General features: G+C 41.1%; 1 protein-coding gene across 1 annotated transcript; it reads left to right on the top strand.

Annotated features, from left to right (window-relative positions):
- The first annotated feature begins 2,041 nt into the window (after positions 1 to 2,041).
- LOC133547262 (oocyte zinc finger protein XlCOF7.1-like) lies at positions 2,042 to 7,811 on the top strand. Its single transcript, XM_061893036.1, has 2 exons — positions 2,042 to 2,313; positions 5,682 to 7,811. The coding sequence occupies exon 2, from the start codon at positions 5,732 to 5,734 to the stop codon at positions 6,371 to 6,373; it is 642 nt and encodes a 213-aa protein (XP_061749020.1). The 5' UTR covers positions 2,042 to 2,313; positions 5,682 to 5,731; the 3' UTR covers positions 6,374 to 7,811.
- The last annotated feature ends 5,430 nt before the right edge of the window (positions 7,812 to 13,241 follow it).

Below are 13,241 nucleotides of genomic sequence, written 5' to 3'. Positions count from 1 at the left end.
GCACCACTCACTATTGTCCCAGTGAAACACGTGTTTGAAGGAAGTGTGCACCACTCACCTTTGTCCCAGTGAAACACGTGTTTGAAGGAAGTGTGGACCCCTCACTATTGTCCCAGTGAAACACGTGTTTGAAGGAAGTGTGCACCACTCACTATTGTCCCGGTGAAACACGTGTTTGAAGGAAGTGTGCACCACTCACTATTGTCCCGGTGAAACACGTGTTTGAAGGAAGTGTGCACCACTCACTATTGTCCCGGTGAAACACGTGTTTGAAGGAAGTGTGCACCACTCACTATTGTCCCAGTGAAACACGTGTTTGAAGGAAGTGTGGACCCCTCACTATTGTCCCAGTGAAACACGTGTTTGAAGGAAGTGTGCACCACTCACTATTGTCCCGGTGAAACACGTGTTTGAAGGAAGTGTGCACCACTCACTATTGTCCCGGTGAAACACGTGTTTGAAGGAAGTGTGCACCACTCACTATTGTCCCAGTGAAACACGTGTTTGAAGGAAGTGTGCACCACTCACTATTGTCCCAGTGAAACACGTGTTTGAAGGAAGTGTGCACCACTCACCTTTGTCCCAGTGAAACACGTGTTTGAAGGAAGTGTGCACCACTCACTATTGTCCCAGTGAAACACGTGTTTGAAGGAAGTGTGCACCACTCACTATTGTCCCAGTGAAACACGTGTTTGAAGGAAGTGTGGACCCCTCACTATTGTCCCAGTGAAACACGTGTTTGAAGGAAGTGTGCACCACTCACTATTGTCCCGGTGAAACACGTGTTTGAAGGAAGTGTGCACCACTCACTATTGTCCCGGTGAAACACGTGTTTGAAGGAAGTGTGCACCACTCACTATTGTCCCGGTGAAACACGTGTTTGAAGGAAGTGTGCACCACTCACTATTGTCCCAGTGAAACACGTGTTTGAAGGAAGTGTGGACCCCTCACTATTGTCCCAGTGAAACACGTGTTTGAAGGAAGTGTGCACCACTCACTATTGTCCCGGTGAAACACGTGTTTGAAGGAAGTGTGCACCACTCAGTATTGTCCCGGTGAAACACGTGTTTGAAGGAAGTGTGCACCACTCACTATTGTCCCAGTGAAACACGTGTTTGAAGGAAGTGTGCACCACTCACTATTGTCCCAGTGAAACACGTGTTTGAAGGAAGTGTGCACCACTCACTATTGTCCCAGTGAAACACGTGTTTGAAGGAAGTGTGCACCCCTCACTATTGTCCCAGTGAAACACGTGTTTGAAGGAAGTGTGCACCACTCACTATTGTCCCAGTGAAACACGTGTTTGAAGGAAGTGTGGACCCCTCACTATTGTCCCAGTGAAACACGTGTTTGAAGGAAGTGTGCACCACTCACTATTGTCCCGGTGAAACACGTGTTTGAAGGAAGTGTGCACCACTCACTATTGTCCCAGTGAAACACGTGTTTGAAGGAAGTGTGCACCACTCACTATTGTCCCGGTGAAACACGTGTTTGAAGGAAGTGTGCACCACTCACTATTGTCCCGGTGAAACACGTGTTTGAAGGAAGTGTGCACCACTCACTATTGTCCCAGTGACACACGTGTTTGAAGGAAGTGTGCACCACTCACTATTGTCCCAGTGAAACACGTGTTTGAAGGAAGTGTGCACCACTCACTATTGTCCCGGTGAAACACGTGTTTGAAGGAAGTGTGCACCACTCACTATTGTCCCAGTGAAACACGTGTTTGAAGGAAGTGTGCACCACTCACTATTGTCCCGGTGAAACACGTGTTTGAAGGAAGTGTGCACCACTCACTATTGTCCCGGTGAAACACGTGTTTGAAGGAAGTGTGCACCACTCACTATTGTCCCAGTGACACACGTGTTTGAAGGAAGTGTGCACCACTCACTATTGTCCCAGTGAAACACGTGTTTGAAGGAAGTGTGCACCACTCACTATTGTCCCGGTGAAACACGTGTTTGAAGGAAGTGTGCACCACTCACTATTGTCCCAATGAAACACGTGTTTGGCCAACATTTGTTCCGCGGTTGAGAACACCTCGATGACGTCACACAGGAGGAAGCACAAAACAAGATGGCGTCTGGCGGAGAATACGTTGTTTTGGTTATTATGGTTACAGGTCTTAATTACAACGTACATGTGCACATGTGTGTCGTTTAACAGAGTAAACGTCGTTATTAATTGTTTGTATGCGGATACATTAGTCTGAGTGCACTTTGACGTGCTAGCCTAGCCTGCTGGTTAGCTTAGCTTGTTAGCTGCTAACAAAGAGAGGCGGAAGTGATCGACACATCAAAGCAGAGATCCAATGTAAGTGTAAAGTGTTTTTATTGTGTGAACATGTCTACATTACAAATGATGTGAGTGTTGCTGAATCAGCGACTAACTGCTGCTGTTGAAGAAAAATGTGTGATGTTAGAAAAAAAAAATGATAGCAGAGTACAAGGAGGAACTTTGTCCAACAAGAGAGGAGAAGGAGCGACAACATCAACTACTGGACGCTGTTTTCAAGAAACATCAAGTTGTGTTACACATCCAGCCTTCCATCCATCTTCTTCTGCTTATCTGAGGTCGGGTCGCGGGGGCAGCAGCCTAAGCAGGGAAGCCCAGACTTTCCTCTCCCCAGTCGCTTCGTCCAGCTCTTCCCGGGGGATCCCAAGGCGTTCCCAGGCCAGCTGGGAGACATAGTCTACCCAACGTTTCCTGGGTCTTCCCCGGGGCCTCCTACCGGTCGGATGTGCCCTAAACACCTCCCTAGGGAGACGTTCGGGTGGCATCCTGACCAGATGCCTGGACCACCTTATCTGGCTGTTCTCGATGTGGAGGAGCAGCGGCTTTACTTTGAGTTCTTCCCGGATGACAGAGCTTCTCAGCCTATCTCTAAGGGAGAGCCCCGCCACACGGCAGAGGAAACTCATTTAAAATAGAATAGAATAGACTTGATTGTCATTATATTTGCGTATAACTAGATCAAAGACTAAAGGTGCGGTAGGGGGGAACAAATATAGGGTCAAATAAATAACACAAGAGCTAATAAAGGAAAACTAACACTTGAAATAAACAGACCGCTTCGGCCACTTGTACTAGTGATCTTATCCTTTCGGTCATGACCCAAAGCTCATGACCATAGGTGAGGATGGGAACTTAGATCGACCGGTAAACTGAGAGCTTTGCCTTCCGGCTCAGCTCCTTCTTCACCACAACGGATCGATACAGCGTCCACATTACTGAAGACGCCGCACCGATCCGCCTGTCGATCTCACCATCCACTCTTCCCTCGCTTGTGAATAAGACTCTGAGGTACTTGAACTCCTCCACTTGGAGGCAGGGTCTCCTCCCCAACCCGGAGATAGCACTCCAACCTTTTCTGTACGAGAACCTTAGACTCGGACTTGGAGGTGCTGATTCTCATTCCAGTCGCTTCACACTCGGCTGCAAACCGATCCAGTTAGAGCTAAAGTTGCTAGCCAGATGAAGAACCTTAATCCTGCAGCCACCAAACCGGATCCCCTCAACTCCTTGACTCCGTCTAGAAATTCTGTCTATAAAAGTTTTGAACAGAATCGGCGCTTTGGCGGAGTCCAACCCTCACTGGAAAAGTGGACCAAGTTCTGGCACTGATCATACAGGGAGCGGACCGCCATAATCAGACAGTCCGATACCCCATACTCTTTGAGCACTCCCCACAGGACTTGCCGAGGGACACGGTTGAATGCCTTCTCCAAGTCCACAAAACACATGTAGACTGGTTGGGCAAACTCCCATGCACCCTCAAGAACCCTGCCCAGAGTATAGACCTGGTCCACAGTTCCACGACCAGGATGAAAACCACACTGTTCCTCCTGAATCCCAGGTTCAACTATGCGGCATAAACTCCTCTCCAGTACACCTGAATAGACCTTCCCGGGAAGGCTGAGGATGCTTCTACATATTGACACAAATATATAAAAAACACTAACCTTATGACGGATGCTTTTGCAATAGTTCGATTTGATCTTTCACAACACCTGGTGGCCACAATAATTCATGAAGTCAAGCTCATGGCTCACAATGTTGAATGATGCGGACTTGTTTGTTACTGGATACTTGCTATCAGACTTCTGTTTTGGAGACTTTGTGTACGTATTAAGCAACTATAATTATTTGATATGCTTAAAAGTGCTGTTTTAGCTTAGCTGTTGTGTAGCTGCTAGCTCCTTGTAGCTTACAGCAGGTGTGTCCAAAGTGCAGCCCATAACTATGTTTTTAATTGACAACGGGGAGTTTTGAAAATGTGGTATTTGCGTGTCGGTCCAATCAGCAGCCGTTACGCCCTGTTTCATCATTGGACCTAAGTCTTTGGCTTGGTAGGCGGGTACGAGGCTACCAAGCCAGGTGGTACGAGCACGAGCACAGAGGTGCCTTTGTAGTGGTGTCGCAGCTCAGTGGTCGTGCCGTCAGGTAACACCAGGAAGGTTCCTTCTGTGCGATATTGACTGGTGCTTTTTTCTCCCTGGACTCTGACTTCATATCTGGTGTTGTCCTTCAGACCTCGGCCAAGAAACCACGTAAACAGTGTGAAGAATGTGGGCGATAAGAGTGTGTGTGCGTGGGCATGAACTTGCACCCACTTTCAACTGGAACTCAGGACATATGATTAGTTGCACGGCCTATTCTTATCTATATTAAACATTTCTTAATCACTTCATCCTTCATTATCTTAATTATATCCCAACTTTAGCTACCTGTAAAAATTAGTGACTTATTGTTGTCCATTTGTAAATATTTTTTTTTTCTAAATTATAGTCTCCTCACTTGAACCAGACAGTCATTAGGACAAAAGACCCTGAGAGGACTTTGCCCTTTAAAAGGTAAAGCCTCAAAAAGGACAGTATTAAGATGAATTCATTACATTTGCTATGAGGCATTTTGTTATTGATATATTCTGTTCTTGTTACTTGGGGCGGTATAGCTCGGTTGGTAGAGTGGCCATGCCAGCAACTTGAGGGTTCCTGGTTCGATCCCAGCTTCTGCCATCCTAGTCACTGCCATTGTGTCCTTGGGCAAGACACTTTACCCACCTGCTCCCAGTGCCACCCACATTGGTTTAAATGTAACTTAGATATTGGGTTTCACTATATAAAGCGCTTTGAATCACTAGAGAAAAGCGCTACATAAATATAATTCCCTTCACTTCACATGATATCTTGTTTTTCTAATTTCAAGGGGAACTGCACTTTTTGGAATCATTCACAGTCCCTATGTAAGTTAAAGTTAAGTTCCCAACGGTAGTCACACACTAGGTGTGGTGAAATGATCCTCATCCCCAAGTTCACCCCCTGGGAGGTGAGGGCAGCGGAGGCCGCACTCGGGAATCTTTTGGTGATTTAACCCCCAACCTTTGATGCTGAGTGCCAAGCAAGGAGGCAATGGGTCTGTTTTAAAATGGTTCTATAAGTAACTCTATATGAAGTAATACATCGCAAAATCCTTTTTAAACCATATTGTCCATCCATAGTAAAAACTCCTGTCGTCCTGGTTTTTGTTTCTTTTCCTGTGACAAATATTGTAAAGAGCAGCGTGTTTGTGCGTCACTGAGATTTCAAGACAGTTCATACGATAACTTGTTTTTCCTAAGTGCATGTCAAAGTAGTGAATGCATTGTGTGACTGAGCAGAGATGCTGTGTTTGTCTTGCAGACGTCTGTGAAGAACATCTTCACCCTTAGCAACAGAAGTGGAGCTTCAGGATGCAGACGGAGGAGACACAGCCCTCCCACATTAAGATGGAAGAGGAATACACACTGATCCCCCATTTTAAAAAGGAAGAGGAGGACCCACTGACACCCCTTTTTAAAGAGAAATCAGTGGACCCACTGAGTCCTCACATTAAAGAGGAAGAGGAGGAACACCGCATCAGTCAAGAATGGTTGGAGGAGTTCCATGTGATTGTGAAGAGTGAAGATGATGAGGTGAAAGGTGAAAGTGAGGAGAGGGGAGGGGGGGAGCCTCCAAGCAGCAGCTCAACACAACACATGACAACAGAAGCTGATGGAGACCACTGTGGAGGATCACAAGCAGACAAGCTCTTAGCTCCACTATCAGATAGTGAGGACACAACGTCACACTCTCCTGACACTGATGATGAAGACTCTAAAGATGATAAGACATGTCACACTGACAACACTCACTTCACATCTTCTCTCTGTCACAAAACTTTTAAATATCCTAGTTATTTGAAAAGACACATGAGAACACACACTGGAGAAAAAGCCTTTTCATGCTCAATCTGTGGTAAAGGTTTTACTCGAAGGCACTCTTTGAAAAGACACATGAGAACACACACTGGAGAAAAACCTTTTTCCTGCTCAGAATGTGGTAAATTACTCTAAGGATCAATTTGAAAGTACACATGAGAACACACACTGGAGAAAAACCTTTTTCCTGCTCAGAATGTGGTAGAAGTTTCATAACAAATCATACCTTAAAAGAACACATGGGGACACACAATGGAGAAAGACCTTTTTCCTGTTCAATCTGTGGTAAATATTTTACTTGAAGGCACTATTTAAAAACACACATGAGTACACACACTGGAGAAAAACCTTACACATGTTCAGTATGTTGTAAAAGTTTTATACAAACTACGTATTTGAAAAGACACATGAGAAGACACCCGGGAGAGAAAGTGTTGAGTTGCAGTGTGTGTGGTGAAAGATTGTCTTCTAAGTACCAGTGTAAGAAACACAAGTGTGCTGGTGAGAACAGCAGCAGCAAATGAAACTGCAGGATTTGAAATAAACTGTCAAAACTTTAACTTTGACCTTCTAACAACACCAGCACATAGATGCTAACATTAATAGATTTGATATATCAGTTAATTGCTATTTTCAGTCAAGTACATGTTTAATATACAACATGGTGTACTTTTATTTAAAAATGAACACAACACTTTGACTGCAAAGGTGAGAATAAACAGGACAAATCCTGTTAGAAATACTTGTGTATAGATATATTCAGAAATAATTTTTAATTATTAATGATGTTATAGATGAACTCCTTTATATGATGTACATATTTGTTTTACATGTGTTCATACCTTTGCTTTTGAGTACACATAAATCCCTCTTAGTTCATATTTACTGATTCACATCTGAAACATCTTCTGGACCACTTCTGGAAGCATATTATTATTTACTTTATACATCATTTCAGCAGTTGTCTTTTATACGAGATCATTTACTTTTAAAATGTGTGACTTTATGAATCATTTGTTGGGTCTCAATAATCATTTTTTTTAATTAATTTGTATTACTCTCTTTTGTAATATGAATATTGTTTTATATGTATGTTCCCTTTATGCAATATGTAGATTAGAGAAAATGGCAACAAATGTTGAAGGTTATGAAGGATAATTTAGTTTTTGATAATGTAGATTTCTTATTAAAAAAACTACACATGACCATTGTTTTTTAAAGTATTTTTCCCCCCTTTTTTAAAATCTGTTAACCATGATCAATTTTAGAAAGCATGGGAAAGTTAGGAATGTTAGGTAAAAGTCAATAATGTACATCATCACACAGAGCTCTATTGTACATCCATCCATTTTTCCTACCACTTGTCCCTTTCATTTCGTATGTATAGCCTTTAATCACAAACTTGTACGCCAAAGGGTGTTGCATTTTGGAGAAACTCCTTCTGTCAGAGTGCTGTTCAACACAGTAAAGAGGAACCCAAGGATGCGCAGGACGCTGAGTAAAACACTTCTTTTTCTGCGGAAATCTACTCACAAAAACAATCCAAACAGTAGGAAACAAAAAACGATGGTGCGAAAAAGAGAAGACAAAATGTGCATCGTGGAAAAAAGAACAAAAGCTACTTCTATACACAAATAAAGTCAACTTGGTTTGGAGTTACAAGACGTGCACACTACAAAACAACACCAAGATGGATGGCACCGGGAATGGCCAAGGTGGCAAAATACTCAAAGCATAGAATCAACTGGCGTGGAGTAGAATCGCAGAGTGCCATCCAGCTGTCAAGGTGCTGCTTAAGTAGCACCAGGGTCAATTGGAAGCAGCTGTGCACGTCCCACAACTCCGCCCACAAAGGCAACACAGGAACTCTAGGAGGAAGGAGAAACGTTAGAACAAGGTCAACTGCACCAAAAGAGGGAAACTGACAATACAAACCACTAGGTGGCAGCAGGCGTGAAAACTTCCCTCAAATTAATTTGGAAAAAAATGGACTGAGCAGAGGGATGAATCATCACAAATAAAGTGAAATCATTCAAAAAGTTGACCTTTGTAACTCACTTCGATCCAAAATTATCCAGGATGTTTCTCCAGAATGTTCCACTGGAGAATGCTGTCAAACTGTTTTGTTTACTAGGAAAATGTAAACCAAATATTTTTTTTTAAATTCTGTCATTACACACACGCAGATATATATCTATATATATCTATATCTATATATATATATATATATATATATATATATATATATATATATATATATATATATATATATATATATATATATATATATATATATATATATATATATATATATATCTATGTATATATATATATATATATATATATATATATCTATGTGGGAATAAGCGGTGGAAATGGGATGGATGGATGTATTTATGTCTGTATATATATATATATATATATATATATATATATATATACATACATATATATGTACATACATATGTATATATATACATATATATATATATATATATATATATATATACGTATATATATTATACATATATATATAAGTAAAGGAAATTTAAAAAGAACATGAAAACCTCCCACATTCTAAAATACATTATAAAAACGATTAACATCAAAGACAAAAATAATATGAGTGTAATATTTCTTTTTTTTTCTTTCCTTATGCTACTGTTGTTTCAATACATTGTTAAATATTTGAATATTTTTACAGAAATAAGTTTTATGTCTTTGTTTTGAAAATTTGAAATGGAAAAGTTTACTTTTATTTTCACAATAAGTAAATAGTATATAACAAAATAGTTTTACCGGGGTTGGAAAGCTGGTTGTACTTATTCCTCTCGCGAGATTTGGAAAAGAGCTGCTTACTTGTTTCTCTTGCGAGATCTGGAAGAGGGAGCTGCCTAGATGGTTCTCTCGCGAGATCTGACAACACTGCGCGCGAACAAAACACGGCGAGGATAAAGCAAGATGGCGTCTGACGGTGAAGACGTTATTGCAGTCGTCACAGTTCAGTGTTCTTAATCTGTGCCTCCATGTACACATATATGTCCTTTATTACACTCTAGTAAATAGAGTAAACATCGTTAATAACTGTTTGCATCCGGTTATATTAGTCTGAGCGCACTTTGATGCTTCTCGAGCTAGCTTAGCCTGCTAGTTAGCTTAGCTTGTTAGCTGCTAACAAAGAGAGGCGGAAGTGATCAAAACACATCACTAAGTAGAGATCAAGTGTGAGTGTAAAGTGTTGTGATTGTGTGAAAATGTGCCAAAGAACCACAGCAGAGTACGAGGAGGAACTTTGTCCAACAAAAGAGGAGAAGGAGCGACAACATGAACAACATCAAGTTGTGTTACACAGAACAGGTTTGTTTACTTCTTACTCTCACATCTTTAATAACTTTATATTTCATTATTCACACTATTCTTAAATAGATTGTCTACAGGAAGATTAATTGTCATGTGAGGATGATGCACTGATTGTTTTACATTGTTCATAAGAAGGAGACAGTTTCAGACACACAATATTTATGAGAGGTTGATGTTTGTAACAATGTGTATCAACATGTTCACACAAAACTCACACAGTCACCGGGGGAATATTCCAGAGAGCTGGTTAAGTGCAAAGTCCTGAGTATGTAAAGCTCGAGAGTTTTACCTCCAAAAATAAGAGAGGTAAGACAAAGTCAGAGTCAGTTACCATGGTTACTGATGCTGTAAACCTAGCCTGCTAGCTGGCAGGTTTGGCAAGTTATATATTTGTGTAAAAGCTATTCTGACCTGCTATTTCCTTCATGTCGGTGTTCGTTGATGCAGCCATTAATGTTCCAGTGATTGTCGAAAAAACAAAGCCTGATCTAAAGATGACATCTTGATCTCCTTCCATCTCAAACCAATTGACCGTTCATTATTAAGTGAAGTGTCTTATAGTCGCTTAAATTTGTCTTTAAACAAGCAACACTATGTTTCATCCAGTTACTCAATTAATCGGAAACTTTTCCCGTAGAACACTTGATTAATAAAATGTTCAATAGCTACAGCCCATTACTTCATCTAGGATTTAATATTTAGCATCTAGGAGTTAAAATGTGTTTTGTTTGTGTCCTGTAGACATCCATCAGCTGATTGGAGACCAAGAAGAATGTCTCCCTCATCTGCAGGGGGACAGTTTCACTTTAGAGTATCCACAGCCCTCACATTTTAAAGGGAACTAGGAGGATCCACAGCCCTCTTATTTTAATGCGGAAGGGGAGGGAGAGTGTCCTGTAGGGCAGGAGGAGGCTGATGTCAGCAAGTTTCCACTGACTGTTGTCTCTGTGAAGACTGAAGAGCATGAAGACAAACCACCTGAGTCCTCACAGCTTCATCACAGTCCAAGTAAGCACAACATCCACATATCATCTAATACAATGTTTGTGACACATGTTCATCCGGGGGCCACATTTATCACTAAAGATGGAGATATATTTGCTTTTTAACACCACCATTTAAAAATGAATGCTCATCAATCATCAACAGTGTAATTGCTGGGGTGTAACCATGTGACCTAGAGGCCGTCCTCCTTACCTCACGTGGTCAAATGAAGGCAAACATTCAATATGGCTACTGTTTATTTACCTTTAGCAGCACATATGTCAGCATATTTCAAAGATTTAGTGGTGCAGATTAGGGATGTACACCAAGTACCATTTTTTTATTGATACTGGTTCCTAATTATGTCGTCCATGAGGACCGTGACGATTCTGGACTAAAGACACAACTATTTGTATTTTTAATTCCAGCTGACTGAGGTAACTATGACACGTTGTCACATTGAGTTCAGCTGCCGCTGCTACACATTACAATCAGCTTTGAATAATGACAAATAAGGAAGCAACCAAAGTTTGATGTGTGTGTTATTGACAAGAAGATGACATAAGTGCATTTCACCTTGCACTGCACACATAGTTGACTTCTTTAAGACTTCAAATAAACAGTTGCTGATAAAAGACTTCCCTGCTGTTACAGAACATCATGTTGGAGGTGTTCTGTAATAGGAATGCTATATAAAAAGCCTTTTTTTCCCACTTTTTTAGTTCCACAAATTACATGCAGTACCGATAAATACTGGTATCAATAAGGAATATCAATTAGGGTATCATATCGATACATTTTCAGTGATTAACATCTCTACTGAAGATACAAGCCAGGTATCTTTAAAATATATATTCAACGTTTATTTGGATTTAGTTACTTCTCTGCTGTCCAGCAATGTCTTAATCAATCTAGTTTATTAGTACTAATTAGCAAAGTTTTCTTGTCTTTCTAAAGTCTTTAATTTGACAGCCCCCTCGCGGTAAAGTTGTCCAAGTGCAAACTATTTGTGACTGATAAAAGTTTTGGTGAATCAAAATTTAATAAATTGTACCGGACAGTTCATTACTCTGAAGATGGCCGATAAAAATACAATCAGAATCAGAAATACTTTTATAATCCCAGGGAGGAAATTAAGATTTTCAGCACAATCCCATTCAAGAGCAGACAAACATTACAGGGAGACAGAACAGGATCGCTGACGGGTCTGCCAACTTCCGGCGCCCCTTTCAAAAAAGGTGAGAAACAGGTAAACTCTGGGAGGGGGTGGGTGGTGAGAAAAAAAAATAGTCTAAGCCTGGGCCCCTGGAGAGGGGATCCAGACTGAGGCCAAAGAGAAAACAAAAACCTCATATCCATAGCACACAGAAACGTGTGTAAGAGCGAAACATCAAACAACACAAAGGACATTAAAGGGGAACATTATCAGCAGACCTATGTAAGCGTCAATATATACCTTGATGTTGCAGAAAAAAGACCATATATTTTTTTTACCGATTTCCGAACTCTAAATGGGTGAATTTTGGCGAATTAAATGCCTTTCTGTTTATCCCTCTCGGAGCGATGACGTCAGAACATGACGTTACATCGGTACTCAACGCCATTTTTCCCTACCACATTACACGCATCGAGTCAAATCAGCTCTGTTATTTTCCATTTTTTCGACTGTTTTCCGATACCTTGGAGACATCATGCCTCGTCGGTGTGTTGTCGGAGGGTGTAACAACACAATCAGGGACGGATTCAAGTTGATTTACATAGAATGTGCATCGATTAGCACGGTATGCTAATCGATGCTAGCATGCTATTTAGGTCACTTACCAATCGACGGATTGGTAAGTTGCTCCAGTATCAAGAGATGCGGAAGTCCCTTGTTTGGTTTTTACCGGCGATGCTACGACAGAGATGACAAGAATGTGTGGATATCATGCGACACTCAAAGCAGATGCATTCCCAACGATAAAGTCAACGAAATCACAAAGGTGAGTTTTGTTGATGTTATTGACTTATGTGCTAATCAGAGATATTTGGTCGCGGCATGACTGCCAGCTAATCGATGCTAACATGCTATTTAGGCTACCTGTATGTACATTTAAACTATATTTACATCCAGCGTTTCCTTCAACCCACATTTAATGCTAAACAAACACTTACCAATCGACGGATTTAAGTTGATCCAGTGTCAATGCGAAAGTCCTGATCGGTTGGTCTGCACATTTTACCGGCGATGCTAACATAGTATGCATGGCCGAATAGCGTCAATAGCTATCCAATAGCTATCCAATAGCTTCGGTTTCTTCTTCAATATCGTTTTCGCTATCTGCCTCCATACTCCAACCATCTGTTTCAATACATGCGTAATCAGTTGAATCACTTAAGCCGCTGAAATCCGAGTCTGAATCCGAGCTAATGTCGCTACATCTTGCTGTGGTAACCGCCACGTTGTTTGTATTGGAATCACTATGTGACGTCACAGGGAAATGGACAGTGGCTTAAGCAAATAGGGAAAATCAAGCACTTTAAAGGGGAACATTATCACAATTTCAAAAGGGTTAAAAACAATAAAAATCAGTTCCCAGTGGCTTGTTGTATTTTTTGAAGTTTTTTTCTAAATTTTACCGGTCCCGGAATATCCCTAAATAAAGCTTTAAATTGCCTT

This window comes from Nerophis ophidion, unplaced genomic scaffold (genome assembly GCF_033978795.1).
Source record: "Nerophis ophidion isolate RoL-2023_Sa unplaced genomic scaffold, RoL_Noph_v1.0 HiC_scaffold_83, whole genome shotgun sequence".
NCBI lineage: Eukaryota > Metazoa > Chordata > Actinopteri > Syngnathiformes > Syngnathidae > Nerophis > Nerophis ophidion.
This window is presented reverse-complemented; position numbering and strand designations above follow the sequence as displayed.

Coding starts and splice junctions, on each gene's coding strand:
- LOC133547262 (XM_061893036.1), top strand. CDS start 5,732: ATGCAGACGGAGGAGACACAGCCCTCCCACATTAAGATGGAAGAGGAA.